General features: G+C 46.8%; 2 protein-coding genes across 2 annotated transcripts in view; both read right to left on the reverse strand.

Annotated features, from left to right (window-relative positions):
* Window positions 1-3492, reverse strand: part of LOC139394477 (dynein axonemal heavy chain 6-like) — a 157658-nt gene extending 154166 nt beyond the window's left edge. Inside the window, exons 1-4 of the mRNA XM_071142548.1 lie at window positions 3437-3492; window positions 2781-3084; window positions 2400-2594; window positions 1638-1921 (exon numbers count right to left, since the gene is read on the reverse strand). Of these exons, the coding sequence (XP_070998649.1) occupies window positions 1638-1921; window positions 2400-2594; window positions 2781-3044 (743 nt within the window). The 5' untranslated portion in view covers window positions 3045-3084; window positions 3437-3492. The remainder of the gene's footprint in view (window positions 1-1637; window positions 1922-2399; window positions 2595-2780; window positions 3085-3436) is intronic.
* A 626-nt stretch (window positions 3493-4118) lies between these two features.
* On the reverse strand, window positions 4119-18823 carry LOC139394475 (sodium channel and clathrin linker 1-like). Its single transcript, XM_071142544.1, has 22 exons — window positions 18768-18823; window positions 18257-18302; window positions 17961-18031; window positions 17368-17420; window positions 14383-14455; window positions 14157-14212; window positions 13921-14056; window positions 12862-12984; window positions 12543-12608; window positions 11665-11735; window positions 11164-11254; window positions 10990-11081; window positions 10806-10869; window positions 10596-10709; window positions 10192-10290; window positions 8149-8295; window positions 7105-7247; window positions 6720-6912; window positions 5947-6143; window positions 5488-5566; window positions 4837-4932; window positions 4119-4440 (listed from the first exon to the last, which is right to left on the reverse strand). Exons 2-22 carry the CDS (start codon window positions 18288-18290, stop codon window positions 4378-4380), a joined length of 2061 nt encoding a protein of 686 aa, XP_070998645.1. The 5' UTR covers window positions 18291-18302; window positions 18768-18823; the 3' UTR covers window positions 4119-4377.
* Window positions 18824-18833: the final 10 nt, after the last annotated feature.

Raw genomic sequence — 18833 nt, forward strand, 5'->3', positions numbered from 1 at the left:
ATAAACATCATATCTGATATAGGTTAGGGTGTGTGTTTCTCCCTCTCTTACTTGAGGTTATAAACATCATATCTGTTATAGGTTAGGGTGTGGGTTTCTCCCTCTCTTGATGTTATAAACATCATATCTGATATAGGTTAGGGTGTGTGTTTCTCCCTCTCTTGATGTTATAAACATCATATCTGATATAGGTTAGGGTGTGTGTTTCTCCCTCTCTTGATGTTATAAACATCATATCTGATATAGGTTAGGGTGTGTGTTTCTCCCTCTCTTGATGTTATAAACATCATATCTGATATAGGTTAGGGTGTGTGTTTCTCCCTCTCTTGATGTTATAAACATCATATCTGATATAGGTTAGGGTATGGGTTTCTCCCTCTCTTGATGTTATAAACATCATATCTGATATAGGTTAGGGTGTGTGTTTCTCCCTCTCTTGATGTTATAAACATCATATCTGATATAGGTTAGGGTGTGTGTTTCTCCCTCTCTTGATGTTATAAACATCATATCTGATATAGGTTAGGGTGTGTGTTTCTCCCTCTCTTGATGTTATAAACATCATATCTGATATAGGTTAGGGTGTGTGTGTTTCTCCCTCTCTTGATGTTATAAACATCATATCTGATATAGGTTAGGGTGTGGGTTTCTCCCTCTCTTACTTGATGTTATAAACATCATATCTGTTATAGGTTAGGGTGTGTGTGTTTCTCCCTCTCTTGATGTTATAAACATCATATCTGATATAGGTTAGGGTGTGTGTGTTTCTCCCTCTCTTGCTTGAGGCTATAAACATATCTGATGTAGGTTAGGGTGTGTGTGTTTCTCCCTCTCTTGATGTTATAAACATCATATCTGATATAGGTTAGGGTGTGTGTGTTTCTCCCTCTCTTGATGTTATAAACATCATATCTGTTATAGGTTAGGGTGTGTGTTTCTCCCTCTCTTACTTGAGGTTATAAACATCATATCTGATATAGGTTAGGGTGTGTGTTTCTCCCTCTCTTGATGTTATAAACATCATATCTGATATAGGTTAGGGTGTGTGTTTCTCCCTCTCTTACTTGAGGTTATAAACATCATATCTGATATAGGTTAGGGTGTGTGTGTTTCTCCCTCTCTTGATGTTATAAACATCATATCTGTTATAGGTTAGGGTGTGTGTTTCTCCCTCTCTTACTTGAGGTTATAAACATCATATCTGATATAGGTTAGGGTGTGTGTTTCTCCCTCTCTTACTTGATGTTATAAACATATCTGATATAGGTTAGGGTGTGTGTTTCTCCCTCTCTTGATGTTATAAACATCATATCTGATATAGGTTAGGGTGTGTGTGTTTCTCCCTCTCTTGATGTTATAAACATCATATCTGTTATAGGTTAGGGTGTGTGTTTCTCCCTCTCTTGATGTTATAAACATCATATCTGATATAGGTTAGGGTGTGTGTTTCTCCCTCTCTTACTTGAGGTTATAAACATCATATCTGATATAGGTTAGGGTGTGTGTGTTTCTCCCTCTCTTGATGTTATAAACATCATATCTGATATAGGATAAGGTGTGTGCTTCTCCCTCTCTTACTTGATGTTATAAACATGATATCTGATATAGGTTAGGGTGTGTGTTTCTCCCTCTCTTACTTGAGGTTATAAGCATCATATTTGATGGAGCTCTTGGGTGCGGCAGAGGTCATGTACAGGAAGCCCAGGTGAGGGTTGTTCCGGATGATTCTGACGATGTCCGGCGGGGAGCGTATTTTGGCACGAATCACATCCTCTGCAGAGCTGAAGATGATGGGGTGACTGGCTGGGAGAGGGAAGGGGGAGTGGAGGAAGGCTCCGGTGGGGGAGGGCTTTGCGGACTTGGAGGAGCGAGGGCGTTTGGGGGGAGAGGGGGAACACAGGGTACTCTGGGTCATCTGAGCCTGGAGGGAGGAAGCAGTGACAGTCAGTTTTATATTTGTATTTATTTGACTTTGAAAAGCGTCATGAACAGCTGAAAGGGGACTTTGTACTACGTCTCTTGACAACAAAAGAGACATATACTGATTGTGGACTGGTTTCTTCTGTGGCTCAAATGAGGTTGATGGAAGTACTGGTTAAAACAGAACAAGAAAGGCTATGAGTTTAACAGTTGTCTGACCCATATCAGTCCACTGTGACACCTCTCAGCTTCAGAGAGCTTCAGAGTCATCAGAGAGCGAGGGGGCTATAGGGAAGGCTACTGACGAACAGAGCACAGCTCAGTATCTGCCTCCCACCGTCTACAATCAATAATTTATTTCAGAACATGGCTGTACATCACTAGTGAAATCATGGTTAAGACAATCTTGATTTCAAATTAAACCATGTCAAATCTGCATGACGTCTGTACGTCCAGCAGAGCCCTTCTCAGTCTTCCACCTGTTTCTCCTTGACGTGGTCAGGCAGCTCAGGGAGGTGAAGGGTGGAGCTCTGTCTGTCAGGGGCCTTGTCCATCCACTCTACCCCAGCAAGGGAGGGCGACGGAGGCTTCCAGCCCGACTGGAGCAGCCTCTCCCTGTTCTGCCTGTGGATGAACTCTGGCTGCTTGTGGTCCTGGTACTTCTTCAGGACCGGCTGAATGAGAGAAGATGTGTAAATAGAGGTGTTTATGTGCTTATGGGGCAGTTGATGTCTGGGATGGTTATGAGAACAAAGGCTGATATTTAGAAAACATTACTGTGAGCAAACAGTGTTTACAAGTGGCTGGGTCCCCATATTCACCCCCCCCACCCCACCCCCCCCCCACCCCACCCCACCCACCAGTATCTCCAGCGGTACGGGTCTCTGCCCTGCCCTCCTGCGTTCCTGGGCCTTGGTGGTGTGTGTGAAGACCAGGGCATCAGGGTTGCGTTGTGCCTGGCTCGGGGCTACTGAGATCAGCCTGGCTCTCAGTGCCTCTGGGTCTATGTGGCCCGGGGACATGGTGAATGGGAGGGTCATCCTCTGCTGCCGGGCCCCCGCCACCTCCTCTCTCCCTGGGCCAGCCTGGCAGCGAGGGGACCCCTTCTGGGAGAACGAAGACATGGTGGCTCAGATAGTCTGCCTCTCTGGGTCTGAGTGGATACTGTGTGTGGGGGTGAAGAAGGAGAGAGCACAAGGAGAGGGAGGTGGGGGACGATAAGCTCTCCCTTTCGTTTCGGTCTATCAACTCGTGTCAAAGCAAACTATAGTAGCATGCAAGTCATCTTGCACATAACAGACATTTCAGTTGTTTAGCAACTTACCTGGCAACAAGAGACAAACATTGCAATATAACGTTAAATCAAAAAATTCAAAACAAACATAGCCAACAACATCCGCTAACGCTGAGACGGTTATATACAGTGATATCACAAACCATCAGTTTGGTTAACAGAAACAATGTCGCGCTAGCAATTTATAACATATTTCTGAGCAAGTCAAGGTGTATTACTTACATAGCTATCAATGGCACTTCAACATAGACATTAGTAGAGAAACTACAGAACATTAGCTACACTTGTTATCGCCGGTTCTCTTGTCAGAAGTGGAAACTAATCGGGAGTTTATTGTTTCTTAGCAACCAGCACCTCCTGGACACCGCGCGGAGAGCAACAGCTGCACATGCGCGCTTTGCAGTACAACTCACCATTCATGTCCCAAAATTACAGGGATTTTAAAACTAGGCAAAAATACCTGCACCCTACGATAGTTTGTATAGCTAGATTCCCAACAGAACGCGGACTGTCATGCATCATTTTTTTTCTTCATGGTAAAACTCTAGACCTCAAAGATGGGTTGCAGTTGAACCTGCAGACATTCCTGATTATCGTTTGGATTCTGCACAATTGAAACACACTATCCCAGGAAAACCTGACAGAGCATCCTGGAGACAGTCGCTCAACCACACACACATTAAACATGAGCATATGCACCAGTCAATTCATTTAGTTCATTTATCCCACCACAGAAAGGTGGATTTAAATACTTCCCAACAATGATCACAGAAGGCAAATTTTACACTGACAACACCTAAGAAAATGTTTTTTATATTTCCCAACACAATGACCACAAAAAGTTTGACCACAGAAATAATGACCACAAAAATATTTCCTAACAACGACAACACACCAGAAAGATAATTTAAATATATTTTAATAACAGACATCACAGTGAATGGCATAAATCCATAACAGACATTGGCATTTCTGTAGAAATGGTTGGCAATGCACACAGTCAGGGATGGAAATTAAGCTAGCCCGATGCTAGTACACCTCAGACTGGCTAGTAGAAAATGTAGCCAATTAGCCCAACAGCTAGTGAAATGTTATATTTTTGTATTATTATATGGCACAGCGGACAAGTGCCCAAAATCCTTAGGTTCCATCCCTGCACACCGCTATAGAGACTCCAGGTCTGCCATGGACGATGTTTTCCTCCTCTGTGACGTCATTATACTCAGCTGAAAGAGAAAAGACAGAAAAATGAGTGTGTTAGAAACAGTCAAAGCCAACAAAGTCCTCTCAGTGTCGGGGCTTCTTCAAAGACGTGTGTCCATGAAGATTATATGGGACAGGAGACACGCCGTTGCTGTGCAGCGTTCCAGTACTGCATCTCATCTCAATAAGATCCAGGGTCCTATTCATGAGACAGCAAACTAAGTAACACTGACTAAAACAGGGAGGGACTACCTACACGTGTCCAATAACTAACTCCCTTTGAGTTTCTGTTGCACAACGTTTTTGAACTGTTTTACTACAGCGTGCCCAATAAATATGACCCTGTGGTGATATCAGACAACTGAGCTGACATCATCAGTGTGCGCCTCTCCCTGGCCCCAGTGTAAGACCCCTAGTACCTGTTGTGAGGCTGTAGTTGCCTTCTGTTCTGCCTGAGTCAAACGCCTCTGGAGACGACTGTTCTTCTCCTGATACTCTGCCATCTGCCTCTCGTACTAGACAACAATAGGACACATTTCAACCACAACATTAGAGACACTTCCCCTACTGGACCAAGCAACAATACACTGACATCACATTTCCTCATTATATGAATTATGTTGCGGGTTGCTATTGGTTTCAAGGTGTGGAGTAGTGTGTTGAATTCACGTAAGTTGAACAATTGTCTGTGTTCCTTTTTTTTGTAATCTTCTATAAAACGGTATGCGTGTATGTATGTATGTATGCGTGTGTGTATGTATGTATGTATGCGCGTGTGTGTGTGTGTGTGTATGTATGTATGTATGTATGTATGCATGTATGTATGTATGTATGTATGTATGTATGTATGTATGTGTGTGTATGTATGTATGTGCGTGTGTGTGTGTGTGTGTGTGTGTATGTATGTATGTATGTATGTATGTATGTATGCATGCGTGTGTATGTATGTATGCGTGTGTGTATGTATGTATGCGTGTGTGTATGTATGTATGCGTGTGTGTGTGTATGTGTATGTATGTATGTATGCATGTATGTATGTATGCATGTATGTATGCGTGTGTTAGAGTCACCTCTACTATGGTCTCGTGGTCAGTCACCAGCTGGATCTCCAGTTCCTGACAACGTTGCTTCTGTCGACTCAGCTCACCCCTGAAACCAACAGACCGTGTCATAGTGGTCATCGACCAATCATCAAACACATACTCATATCAAAACATCCACTCATCAACTAGCAACTGTGTCAAACAGTGGGCCATTTGGTCCGTAGCCTGCCAATCTCTCCCTTCTACAGTGTGTGTAGGAGGCTTGAAACGTTGTTTTTACTGTGATCTGCAAAGTGAGAAAGAGCCAGAACAGCTTCTCAGAAGTTCAAAGCAGAATGGAAAATGTGGGCGTCCTCAAACCAAATTGGTGAGTTTGTAGACTTGCCTGTATGGACACTGGGCTATTATGGTGGAGTGTCAGTAAGAAGGTCAGATCACAGTTTATTGGTCATATACACACAGGTGTACCCAGTACATTGAACTAACTTGAGGCTGGTGAGTTTGGTGTGGAAGGTCAGGGTGAGGGTCTTGGCCTCCTCCTTCCAGCGCTGGCTGGTCTTCTGCTGGGCAGAGAGGAGGCGGGTCAGGTCAGCACTGGAGCTCCTACTGCTTTCCTCCAGCTCCCTGACCCGGGCATCCAGACCCTGCTCCTTTAGGGAATACTCCTGCTCCATCTGGGAAACCTGGGGAGAGGAGGGGGAAGTGAGGGTGGGTGTGAGGGGGGAAGTGAGGGTGCGTTTGTGAGTGTCTCCAACTTGACCTGCCCACCTGTTTAATCCTCATCTTGTTTTCACCTTCCTCTACCTGCTAGACCCGTCTCCCTCCTCATCTCCCACCTTCCTCTACCTGATAGACCCGTCTCCCTCCTCATCTCCCACCTTCCTCTACCTGCTAGACCTGTCTCCCTCCTCATCTCCCACCTTCCTCTACCTGCTAGACCTGTCTCCCTCCTCATCTCCCACCTTCCTCTACCTGCTAGACCTGTCTCCCTCCTCATCTCCCACCTTCCTCTACCTGTCTCCCTCCTCATCTCCCACCTTCCTCTACCTGTCTCCCTCCTCATCTCCCACCTTCCTCTACCTGCCTCCCTCCTCATCTCTGTTTCTACAGACTGGTCTTACGTGTTGTTATGCCCGTCTCTGTGCGAGCAGCAAAGCCTTGCATAGTTGGTTTATATCCCTGTCCTTCCTCTACCCTGATCCCTCCCGTTCATACTGCATCCAGTCTGGTCTTAAAGGTGCTTAACCAGGTAGTCTCACCTGCTGCTTAGCTCTCCTCTGGGTCATCATGCTAGCCTTGCGTAGCTCCTCCATCTCCCTGCGGAGCTGCATGTTCTCCTGCTGCAGCTGGAGCCGCTCCTCGCTGACCCCGCTGCAGTCCTCCCTGGCTGCAGACAGAGACCCCTGCAGTCGCCGCACCTCCTCCTGGCACCGGGACAACTCCTCACTGTAGCTGTGGGGGGAAAGGGGAGGGAGGAGGGAGAGAAGGGAGGAAGAGACAGAGGGGGCATTTAGATTACAAAGTACTGTATACACTTGGGTCCAGACAGATGACAGGCAGACTTTAAAAAAAAGCACACTTAACAGCTGAACACAGATCTCAGATCAGCAGTTCAGACTAAGCACACAGAAATATATGTCTCACTCCATCTCCAGTTTCTTCATCTTGTTGTGTGTGCTCTGCAGGGTGATGTTCATGTCATCCTTCAGTCTCTCAGCATTCAGAGACCTCTGGTGGAGGACCTCCATCTTCCTGTACTCTGGCTCTCCTCTACCCTCCTTATACACCTGGAGTACAGATGACATAGGAACAGGTTATAATGCATTAGAACGCTTCATAACCTCCATTCCCCATGAAGTTCCTCCACCACCTGTAGGAATGTACAGTTTGGTAGAACAATAGTATGACTTCTTCCCCAATCACATCACCTTCTCCCCCCCCCCACACCTTCTCCAGGTCCTCCCCCCCCCCACCTTCTCCAGGTCCTCCTCCACAACCCCCCCTCACCTTCTCCATCCCCCCACCTTCTCCAGGTCCTCCTCCACAACTCCCCTCACCTTCTCCAGTTCCTCCTCCACCTTCTCCAGGTCCTCCTCCACAACCCCCCTCACCTTCTCCAGGTCCTCCTCCACAACCCCCCCTCACCTTCTCCAGTTCCTCCTCCACCTTCTCCAGTTCCTCCTCCACCTTCTAAAGGTCCTCCTCCACAACCCCCTCACCTTCTCCAGTTCCTCCTCCACTCCATCACCTTCTTCAGGTCCTCCTCCACAACCCCCCTCACCTTCTCCAGTTCCTCCTCCACAACCCCGCCCACCTTCTCCAGTTCCTCCTCCACTCCATCACCTTCTCCAGTTCCTCCTCCACTCCATCACCTTCTCCACAACCCACCCCTCACCTTCTCCAGTTCCTCCTCCACAACCCCCCCTCACCTTCTCCAGTTCCTCCTCCACAACCCCCCCTCACTTACTCCAGTTCCTCCTCCACAACCCCCCCTCACTTACTCCAGTTCCTCCTCCACAACCCCCCCCTCACCTTCTCCAGTTCCTCCTCCACAACCCCCCCCCACCTACTCCAGTTCCTCCTCCACAACCCCCCCCCCCCCCCACCTTCTCCAGTTCCTCCTCCACAACCCCCCCCCCCCCACCTTCTCCAGTTCCTCCTCCACAACCCCCCCCCCCCCCCCCTCACCTTCTCCAGTTCCTCCTCCACTGCCCTCATCTCTCTCATGGACCTCTCCATCTGAGACTCTTTATCTGCACACTCCAGTTGTAGAGCCGACAACTCCTCAGCCATCCGATGGATCTGTGAGTTGCACTGTTTACGTACGTTCTCTACCTGAAAGAAACACAATCCAGAACTAGTCAAGAACACCTGAAGTAACAACAGATAGTATACATCCCACATATTCTACCTGCTCTGTCACTTTAGCCAGCAGCATGCCATCCTGCATACAACTGCTGGCTTGCTTCTGAAGCTAGGCAGCGTTGATCCTGGTCAGTCCCTGGATGGGAGACCAGATGCTGCTGGAAGTGGTGTTGGAGGGCCAGTAGGAGGCACTCTTTCCTCTGGTCTAAAAAATATCCCAATGCCCCAGGGCAGTGATTGGGGACACTACCCTGTGTAGTGTCTTTGTGTAGTGTCTTTCGGATGGGACGTTAAAACGGGTGTCCTGACTCTCCGAGGTCATTAAAGATCCCATGGCACTTATCGTAAGAGTAGGGGTGTTAACCCCGGTGTAATGGCTAAAATCCTAACCTGGCCCTCAAACCATCATGGACACCTAATAATCCCCAGTTTACGATTGGCTCATTCATCCCCCTCCTCTCCCCTGTAACTATTCCCCAGGTCGTTGTTGTAAATGAGAACGTGTCCTCAGTCAACTTACCTGGTAAAATACAAATAAATAAACTTGACAAAACAATTATATTCTGTAAGTCAGGCTTTTCAGAGGGAAATGCAGAGAGCTGCACCCCTGGTTTCACCACAGTGAAATGCACACCGCAGCTTGTGAGTGTGTGCTATTTCAGTGTCCAGGCACGTCTACATTTAGACCCGTGTCTGACAGCCTGGTGAAGGCTAACATTAACAGGCTTGGGGCGTTAGATCCACAAATCAGAGCCATTAATAGAATGGTAATCACAGTCCCTCCCTGGTAAACAGCCAGGCAGAGAAGTCAGGTCAGGGAGTTCCTCAAGGAAAAACTATACGGACACTGCTGAGCTGCAAACAGATCATTTCAGAATTGGTTCAAATTAGGTTAGGGTTTGGTTATGGTTAAAGTTAGGGCCAGTTTCGATTTAGATTAGTCGTTTTACAGGTCAGCAGTGTCCTTAGTCTTCCCCGTTCCTCTACTGAGAACACAGCATCAAGAGAGAACGTGGTCAGGAGGAAGGAGCTCCGTTCCTCTACTGAGAACACAGCATCGAGAGAGAACGTGGTCAGGAGGAAGCAGCTCTGTTCCTCTACTGAGAACACAGCATCAAGAGAGAACGTGGTCAGGAGGAAGCAGCTCTGTTCCTCTACTGAGAACACAGCATCAAGAGAGAACGTGGTCAGGAGGCAGCAGCTCCGTTCCTCTACTGAGAACACAGCATCAAGAGAGAACGTGGTCAGGAAGAAGCAGCTCCGTTCCTCTACTGAGAACACAGCATCAAGAGAGAACGTGGTCAGGAGGCAGCAGCTCCGTTCCTCTACTGAGAACACAGCATCAAGAGAGAACGTGGTCAGAAGGTAGCTCCGTTCCTCTACTGAGAACACAGCATCAAGAGAGAACGTGGTCAGGAAGAAGCAGCTCCGTTCCTCTACGGAGAACACAGCATCAAGAGAGAACGTGGTCAGAAGGTAGCTCCGTTCCTCTACTGAGAACACAGCATCAAGAGAGAACGTGGTCAGGAGGAAGCAGCTCCGTTCCTCTACTGAGAACACAGCATCGAGAGAGAACGTGGTCAGGAGGCAGCAGCCTAACAGGTTGAGGTAGTAGTGTACTGGTGATGTATTGGAGATAATGAAACACTATGGTAAAACGCCGGGACTAGGGTTAGAGAGGGTGGTTCAGGATGCCGGGACTAGGGTTAGAGAGGGTGGTTCAGGATGCCGGGACTAGGGTTAGAGAGGGTGGTTCAGGATGCCGGAACTAGGGTTAGAGAGGGTGGTTCAGGATGCCGGGACTAGGGTTAGGGTACAGTTGGGGAGGACTAGGGTTAGCATTTTGAAAAAGGAGTTGAGAGATACCTCTTTCCTGGTGCGTATGGCAGCATCCTGGATCAGTTGTCTGACGGCTTCATTCATCCTGTCCAGCTCCTCAGATTTCTGTTTCTCTCTCAACAGGGCCTGATAGGGAGATACATACCACCATCACAACCAGAGTTATGCTAAATGACAGATAGTCCCTGACAAGACAGAGATACATACCCATCATCATCACCAGCGTTATGCTGAATGACAGACAGTCCCTGACCAGACAGAGATACATACCATCACCAGAGTTATGCTAAATGACAGACAGTCCCTGACCGGACAGACAGGAGTGAAGGGTGTGAAGGAAGGGGTAGAGAGGGGGTTGTCTGACCTGGTGAGACAGAGAGGCTAGATTGTGTCCAGGGAAGCAGACCGTAGCAGTAGAAGACTGTATGTACCTGGTCCTTCTGTAGAGAGGCCTCCTCAGCCAGCTGTATGGAGTCTCTGACCTTGGAGAAGGCCTCGTAGCGCTCCTCCTCCAGAGAGGCACAGCGCACCTGCAGCTCCCCCACCTGACGGGTACACCTCGTTATACACCGCGCTATTTAGCAACATGACCTTGTAGATACTACGTTAAAATAGGGATACCAAAAACCAGTGTTCCCCACCTGCCTCTCCCACACCACCTGCTCCCTGCGTACACCCTCAGCCTCCTGACTGGCTGCCTTCAACCTGCAGGAGACAGATGGGGACAGAAAGAGTTTAGCAGAAGGAATTGAAGAGAGATGCACTCAGCCTCCTGTGGAAGAGTCCAGAAGAGGAACTGGAGTGAGGATTACAGGTGTGTTTCACCTGGCCTCTAGCTGACTGAGGGCTGACTGGAGATGGTGGAGTCTTCGATCTGAGGCCTCCTCTCTACCATGAGCCTCTGCTGCATCGTCCTCCTACACACACGATAAAGGGACTGAGGTTCAATTCTGCTATGGTAAACTACGGCAGAGAACTAGAAGCCCTATTGCTTCCTACCCGTCTCTGTATCTGGTCCTGGACGTTCTGCATCAGCTTGGTCATCTCCTCCACCTTGGCTGTGGCCATCCTCAGATCTGCTTTGGCCGATCTGCAGTTGGAGTGGAAAGAGAGAAACAAATGAACCCTGCTCTCTGCAGTAGCACTGCCTGAAGAGCTACATTCCTGAGAGCCATTTTGGATCTAAATGTAGGAGGCCATTTTGGATCTGCAGTTGGAGTGGAAAGAGAGAAACAAATGAACCCTGCTCTCTGCAGTAGCACTGCCTGAAGAGCTACATTCCTGAGAGCCATTTTGGATCTAAATGTAGGAGGCCATTTTGGATCTGCAGTAGGAGTGGAAAGAGAGAAACAAATTAACCCTGCTCTCTGCAGTAGCACTGCCTGAAGAGCTACATTCCTGAGAGCCATTTTGGATCTAAATGTAGAAGGCCATTTTGGATATGCAGTAATCTGTCCTGGGGACAATTGGCGGCCATTTTGAAACTGTAGTAGTGTGTACCTGAGCTGGTTGCGTAGCTCCTCCATCTCTGTGCTCTGTTCTGTCAGCGTCTTCAGGAACTGCTGGTTGGTCTGAGTGTGGCACGAGAGACACGCGCGCCGGTGAGGCATGATGGCTTCAGTACACACACACACACACACACACACAGAACTTCTCACAAACACCAAATGTCTCACACACACACACACAACTCCTCACACTACAACACAGAAGCACTACCTGGTAGACAGAAACAGAGAGAGGAAAGCCCTGGCCTCACTCCTCATTAATAATGTAGAAGATGGATACATTACTCTCCAGAAGCAGAAGGCCGATGTGTGTGAGGTAAACCTGTACTGTCATGTTAGTTTACAGGCAAGTCTCTGACGTAACAGTCGATCCAGAAAAGCCAGTTAGCGGGCAAGTGAGTCAGGAAGTCAGAATGATAGTGTGTGTAACAAGCATGGGGCAAAGCTGGGAGAGCAAATGGATTAGGCTCCTTCCTGTCTGCAAGCATTAAGACTGACTGACTGACTGACTGACTGGTCTAGTTAGTGTTTGGTGTGTTGTAGCCATGTGTAAAACAGACTGACTAACTGACTGACTGGCTGACTGATTGGCTGACTGACTGACTCACTGACTGACTGACTGACTGGTCTAGTTTGTGTTTGGTGTGTTGTAGCCATGTGTAAAACAGACTGACTAACTGACTGACTGGCTGACTGACTGGCTGATTGGCTGACTGACTGACTGACTGACTGGTCTAGTTAGTGTTTGGTGTGTTGTAGCCATGTGTAAAACAGATTCATTATTTACCAATGACCCAATATTTCTACATTCTATATCAGAAACACTATTATAACGTTACTCACACATATATATTTGAGCTAGTGACTTACAGATTCCAGTTTCTGATTGGTGACTTGGAGTTTCTGGATGTGCTGCTGGAATTGGATCAGTTGATCCTATGATGAAAAATAATAAAGGGGTGGGGTTAATGACAACTTCCCTCACATCACTTCCTCTTAGACAACGACATTGAATTAATCTGAACTACGGACACAAAGTAAAACTCAAAGCTTGTACCAACTTCTAGCATTACAGAGGTTTAGAAGCAGCAACGATCAGCTCCACTCACTGATCTCAATGGGAGAGGGATGAAATCCATAACAACGCTGCCCTCTGGGGGCTGGGGGCCAAATTGGGAGAAGGATCTACCTTGAGGCGCTGTTGCTCGGCAACATGGAGCTGTCCGTCAGAGGTGGTTATCTGGTAGAGCTGCTGTAAACGGTCCAGCTCCTGGGCTGAGGCCCGCCACAGCTCCATGGCCTGGTCTCGCTCCTACACACACACACACACACTTCATTATACGCACACTTCATTATACGCACACTTCAATATATGCACACTTCATTATACGCACACTTCATTATACGCACACTTCATTATACGCACACTTCATTATACGCACACTTCATTATACGCACACTTCATTATACGCACACTTCATTATACGCACACTTCATTATACGCACACTTCATTATACGCACACTTCATTATACGCACACTTCAATATACGCACACTTCAATATACGCACACTTCATTATACGCACACTTCATTATACGCACACTTCATTATACGCACACTTCATTATACGCACACTTCATTATACGCACACTTCATTATACACACACTTCAATATACACACACTTCAATATACACACACTTCAATATACACACACTTCAATATACGCACACTTCAATATACGCACACGACATTTTAGTCACTCAGCATATGGTCTCATCCAGAGAGCCTTACAGTAGGGTGTATTATAATGCAGGTAACACACACACACACACACACACACCATATCGCCCCACACACGCGCGCCATATCGCCCCACACACGCGCGCCACATCGTCCCACACACGCGCGCCACATCGTCCCACACACACGCGCCATATTGCCCCACACACACACGCCATATCGTCACACACACACACGCCATATCGTCCCACACACACGCCATATCGTCACACACGCCATATCGTCACACGCGCCATATCGTCACACACACGCGCCATATCGCCCCACACACGCGCCATATCGCCCCACACACGCGCGCCATATCGCCCCACACACGCGCGCGCCATATCGTCACACACACACGCCATATCGTCACACACACACACGCCATATCGTCACACACACACACGCCATATCGTCACACACACGCCATATCGTCACACACACGTGGAGGTGTTTAGACTAACCTGTACAGAGAGCTGTATCTGTTGGTGAAGGTTGCTGATGAGCCCCTCGTCTCCCAGTGTGTCCCCCTCCACCCCTGTACTGACTGGGAGGGTCTGCAGCTGCCTCTCTACGGACTCCCTCAGCTCGGCATGCAGCCTGGATGGGAGACGGCAACACACACACAGCATTAACTTACCTCATTGGTGTAAAAAGGGACCGGCAGGCTGTGGTCAGAGTACTGAAGTTTAAACCGTACCGTTCATTCTCCTTGACCACCGTGTCCAGCTTCAGTCTGATGGCAGTCATCTGCATCTTGGAGTTCAAAGTGTGAGGTAAAGATTAACTGTCCATCACTTTGGAAATATATTGTAGTCAATCATAAAATATCTCCAATGTAAAACACAATCCTTACATTTTGTTGTAGTCAGACACCAAAAGATGAATGAACAAACAGAACAGGGATAATTTGGACAAATGTTCACCTGGTAGCTCTGCAGTTGTTCAGTCATGTCATCCATGTGACGGTCATACTCTGATAGGAGGGGAGCCATTATACTGGAACACATCCACAAACCACAACACTGGAATCACCTTCAACAGACTAGAACACAAGCACAATACTGGAAATCATCTATGTCAGACTGGAACACAAGCACAATACTGGAAATCACCTATATCAGACTGGAACACAAGCACAATACTGGAAATCACCTATATCAGACTGGAACACAAGCACAATACTGGAAATCACCTATATCAGACTGGAACACAAACACAATACTGGAAATCACCTATATCAGACTGGAACACAAGCACAATACTGGAAATCACCTATATCAGACTGGAACACAAGCACAATACTGGAAATCACCTATATCAGACTGGAACACAAGCACAATACTGGAAATCATCTATATCAGACTGGAACACAACCACAATACTGGAAATCACCTATATCAGACTAGAACACATCCACAATACTGGAAATCACCTATATCAGACTGGAACACAAGCACAATACTGGAAATCACCTATTTCAGACTGGAACACAACCACAATACTGGAAATCACCTATATCAGACTGGAATGATCTTCATCAGACTGGAAGAGAACCACAAAACTGGAATGACCTATTGCTAATTTGTCAAACACTTATCCAGAGCAACTTAGTCAATGCATTCAACTAAGGTGGGTAAGAAAACCAACAATCACAGTCACTGTAAGTAAACTATTTATTTACATTTAATTTAACACTACTGACCTGTATCATTTTCCAAATATAGACATTCGGACTCAAATAGTCCACGTCGTCTAGTGACCCACCAAATAAACAACGTTTCTAAAAACAGTTGTTGTAATTGTGAATTGGCACGTGGCCGAGGAAATTGCAACAAAAACATAAACTTCGCTAACACGACAAGTGATACCTGTTGCTATGACGACAAGTAATACCTGTTGCTAAGACGACAAGTGATACCTGTTGCTAAGACGACAAGTGATATTAGCCCTGCTGATGTAAAAAGTTAGACCAACTAAACTTTATGGTTTTTTTCCAGTCAAGAGTTAAACATCACCCTTATTAACTGTGATAAAGATGTAGATTGATAAGAGAAAACATCTACGCTGTTACATTAGAGATTCAAAGGTCTCCTGGTCAGTACAGGTGAGTGTCTATCACTTGTCGTCTTAGGAACCGGCGTCACTTGTCGTCTTAGGAACCGGCGTCACTTGTCGTCTTAGGAACCGGCGTCACTTGTCTTGTCGTCTTAGGAACAGGCGTCACTTGTCTTGTCGTCTTAGGAACAGGCGTCACTTGTCGTCTTAGGAACAGGCGTCACTTGTCGTCTTAGGAACAGGCGTCACTTGTCGTCTTAGGAACAGGCGTCACTTGTCGTCTTAGGAACAGGCGTCACTTGTCGTCTTAGGAACAGGCGTCACTTGTCGTCTTAGGAACAGGCGTCACTTGTCGTCTTAGGAACAGGCGTCACTTGTCGTCTTAGGAACAGGCGTCACTTGTCGTCTTAGGAACAGGCGTCACTTGTCGTCTTAGGAACAGGCGTCACTTGTCGTCTTAGGAACAGGCGTCACTTGTCGTCTTAGGAACAGGCGTCACTTGTCGTCTTAGGAACAGGCGTCACTTGTCGTCTTAGGAACAGGCGTCACTTGTCGTCTTAGGAACAGGCGTCACTTGTCGTCTTAGGAACAGGCGTCACTTGTCGTCTTAGGAACAGGCGTCACTTGTCGTCTTAGGAACAGGCGTCACTTGTCGTCTTAGGAACAGGCGTCACTTGTCGTCTTAGGAACAGGCGTCACTTGTCGTCTTAGGAACAGGCGTCACTTGTCGTCTTAGGAACAGGCGTCACTTGTCGTCTTAGGAACAGGCGTCACTTGTCGTCTTAGGAACAGGCGTCACTTGTCGTCTTAGGAACAGGCGTCACTTGTCGTCTTAGGAACAGGCGTCACTTGTCGTCTTAGGAACAGGCGTCACTTGTCGTCTTAGGAACAGGCGTCACTTGTCGTCTTAGGAACAGGCGTCACTTGTCGTCTTAGGAACAGGCGTCACTTGTCGTCTTAGGAACAGGCGTCACTTGTCGTCTTAGGAACAGGCGTCACTTGTCGTCTTAGGAACAGGCGTCACTTGTCGTCTTAGGAACAGGCGTCACTTGTCGTCTTAGGAACAGGCGTCACTTGTCGTCTTAGGAACAGGCGTCACTTGTCGTCTTAGGAACAGGCGGCAATTGTCGTCTTAGGAACAGGCGGCAATTGTCGTCTTAGGAACAGGCGGCAATTGTCGTCTTAGGAACAGGCGGCAACAGGCGGCAATTGTCGTCTTAGGAACAGGCGGCAATTGTCGTCTTAGGAACAGGTATCACTTGTTGTTGGTGCCATGAGGTTAATCATATTTTAACTCTCCATCTTTGAATCTGCTGTAGATCTGAGTTCGACATATTTTGCAAGATGGGTGTAGAAAGTCTCCAGATGGGATGGTGAGAGATGTCTTCCATGTCCAATGAAATTGGACTTTACGTAGCCGCAACATATACAGTCAAGTGTTGCAACAGTAAAGCGCCGGTCATCAGCGTTGACATCTTTTTGTTGGTTCTCATCATTAGAAGAAGAGGGCAGTGAGAAGAAGAAAAAAGTGGACATTCATAACTTCCTTCACTGTTGTCGTGTCAATGTTGGTTTTGACCCTTGGTCTTTACTTCGGACTGGTGCTGAAACAGGTAGCCCACCCTCAGCAAAACACGACCTTTAACCTTTAAGAGCCTGGAACATGGGCTGTGTTCCGTATGACACCCTACTCCACTACTTCTGACAAGAACCCTATGGGCAGCGCACTGATGAAAAGAAGTGCACTATTTTGTGAATAGAGTGCCATTTAGGGGACACACATATGCTTCGGATGCTAAAGAGGGCCATGTCACTGTTGGGTGACAGCGGGGCTCGGGTTGTTCCTCTCTTACCTCTGGTCAGACAGCCAGGGGGCTGGGGTCTCTGCGTGAGTCTCCTCTTCACCCTGCAGAAACAGAGCATTTAGAAAGCTCTCAGGCCTGACTCCTCCTAGTATTACTCATACTCAAAATCTAATGGATTTTATCATCTAGGCCATATTTTGTGGTTTATATTTTTGGCAGTGTGCAGCAGTGGTAGAAAAAGTACTAAATTGTAAAAGTAAAGATGCCTTAATAGAAAAATGACTCAAGCAAAAGGGAGTCACCCTGTAAAATAATACTTAATTTCATATAATTTACAAACTAAGCATGTGTGTTGAGTGAGTCCACCAGGTCAGAGGCATTAGGGATGACCAGGGATGTACTCTTGATGTGTGAGAATTGGACCCTTTTCCTGTGCAACTAAGCATTCAAAATGTAAGGAGTACTTTTGGGTGTCAGGGAAAATGTATGGAGTAAAAAGTACATTATAGGCTACCAGCTAATGTTTGACCATTGCTAACGAACATTGGTTTATCTTTTTGGCACTGAGCAGTGTCGACTACAACGGATTAATAACAGACTGTTGCTATATCACAGCAAAACCCTTTCACACCTTACAGTACCTGTGGTGCTGATGTGGCTTCAGAGCGGTGCCTATCCTGATAGTGACTCAAGGCAGAGTTCAGCCTTTGGACTGCAATGATAAATGCAGTATGAAATCAGATGCTAAACAATAACAATGACATAAATATAATATGCAAAGCTTATGAAAATGGGTATGGCTGCAATGCAACCAAGAGAATGTTGACATTGTGCTGGACTCTTTCAAAAGTCTCCTGGTTGCATCACAGGTAGGCTATGGCAAGAATGGATATGACAACAAGACTAGTAGCTAGTATTCAGAGATTATCCAATTAACCTTGATCACGCAAAAACTCGACTTCAGTGGACATCTTGCATTGAATCTGCACAAGAAAAGACCGCACATATTACTTAAAAAGAGATCGATAGCTAGCTATAGCTACCGTAAACCATACATGCCCTCTGTCTTGCTAGTTACAACACAAGTTTGCTACAAACACAACACAGGCTTGTACAATCAACAGGTGGTTTTCAAAAGATTCGGGGAATAAGATAGTTGATTTGCTGGGCGAGCCCTTGTCATGACCCTGAAAAACAACAATGTTGTTGAATTAATGTTTACTGATAGCTGGTGGGTTACTAGGCGTAACTAGCTAAGCAAATTTTGAGTCAGCAGGCACTGACTGCTGTGTGATATCGTGTTAGCGACAAACATTTCAATGGGTAAAAACAGCTTTTCGCTTGCACATATCACGTAATCTGACCAAATAATGTTGGCTACAAGCTATACGATCAATTGTGCTATGTGCAATTCCATCTTTACACCAAAGCAAACAAATTAAACTAACCGTTTAATTTCTCGATAATCCTTCCGCCGTCGATTTAAAGAAGGGCACGGCTGAAAAACCAATCAC

This window comes from Oncorhynchus clarkii, unplaced genomic scaffold, assembly GCF_045791955.1.
Source record: "Oncorhynchus clarkii lewisi isolate Uvic-CL-2024 unplaced genomic scaffold, UVic_Ocla_1.0 unplaced_contig_5646_pilon_pilon, whole genome shotgun sequence".
NCBI classification, from domain to species: domain Eukaryota; kingdom Metazoa; phylum Chordata; class Actinopteri; order Salmoniformes; family Salmonidae; genus Oncorhynchus; species Oncorhynchus clarkii.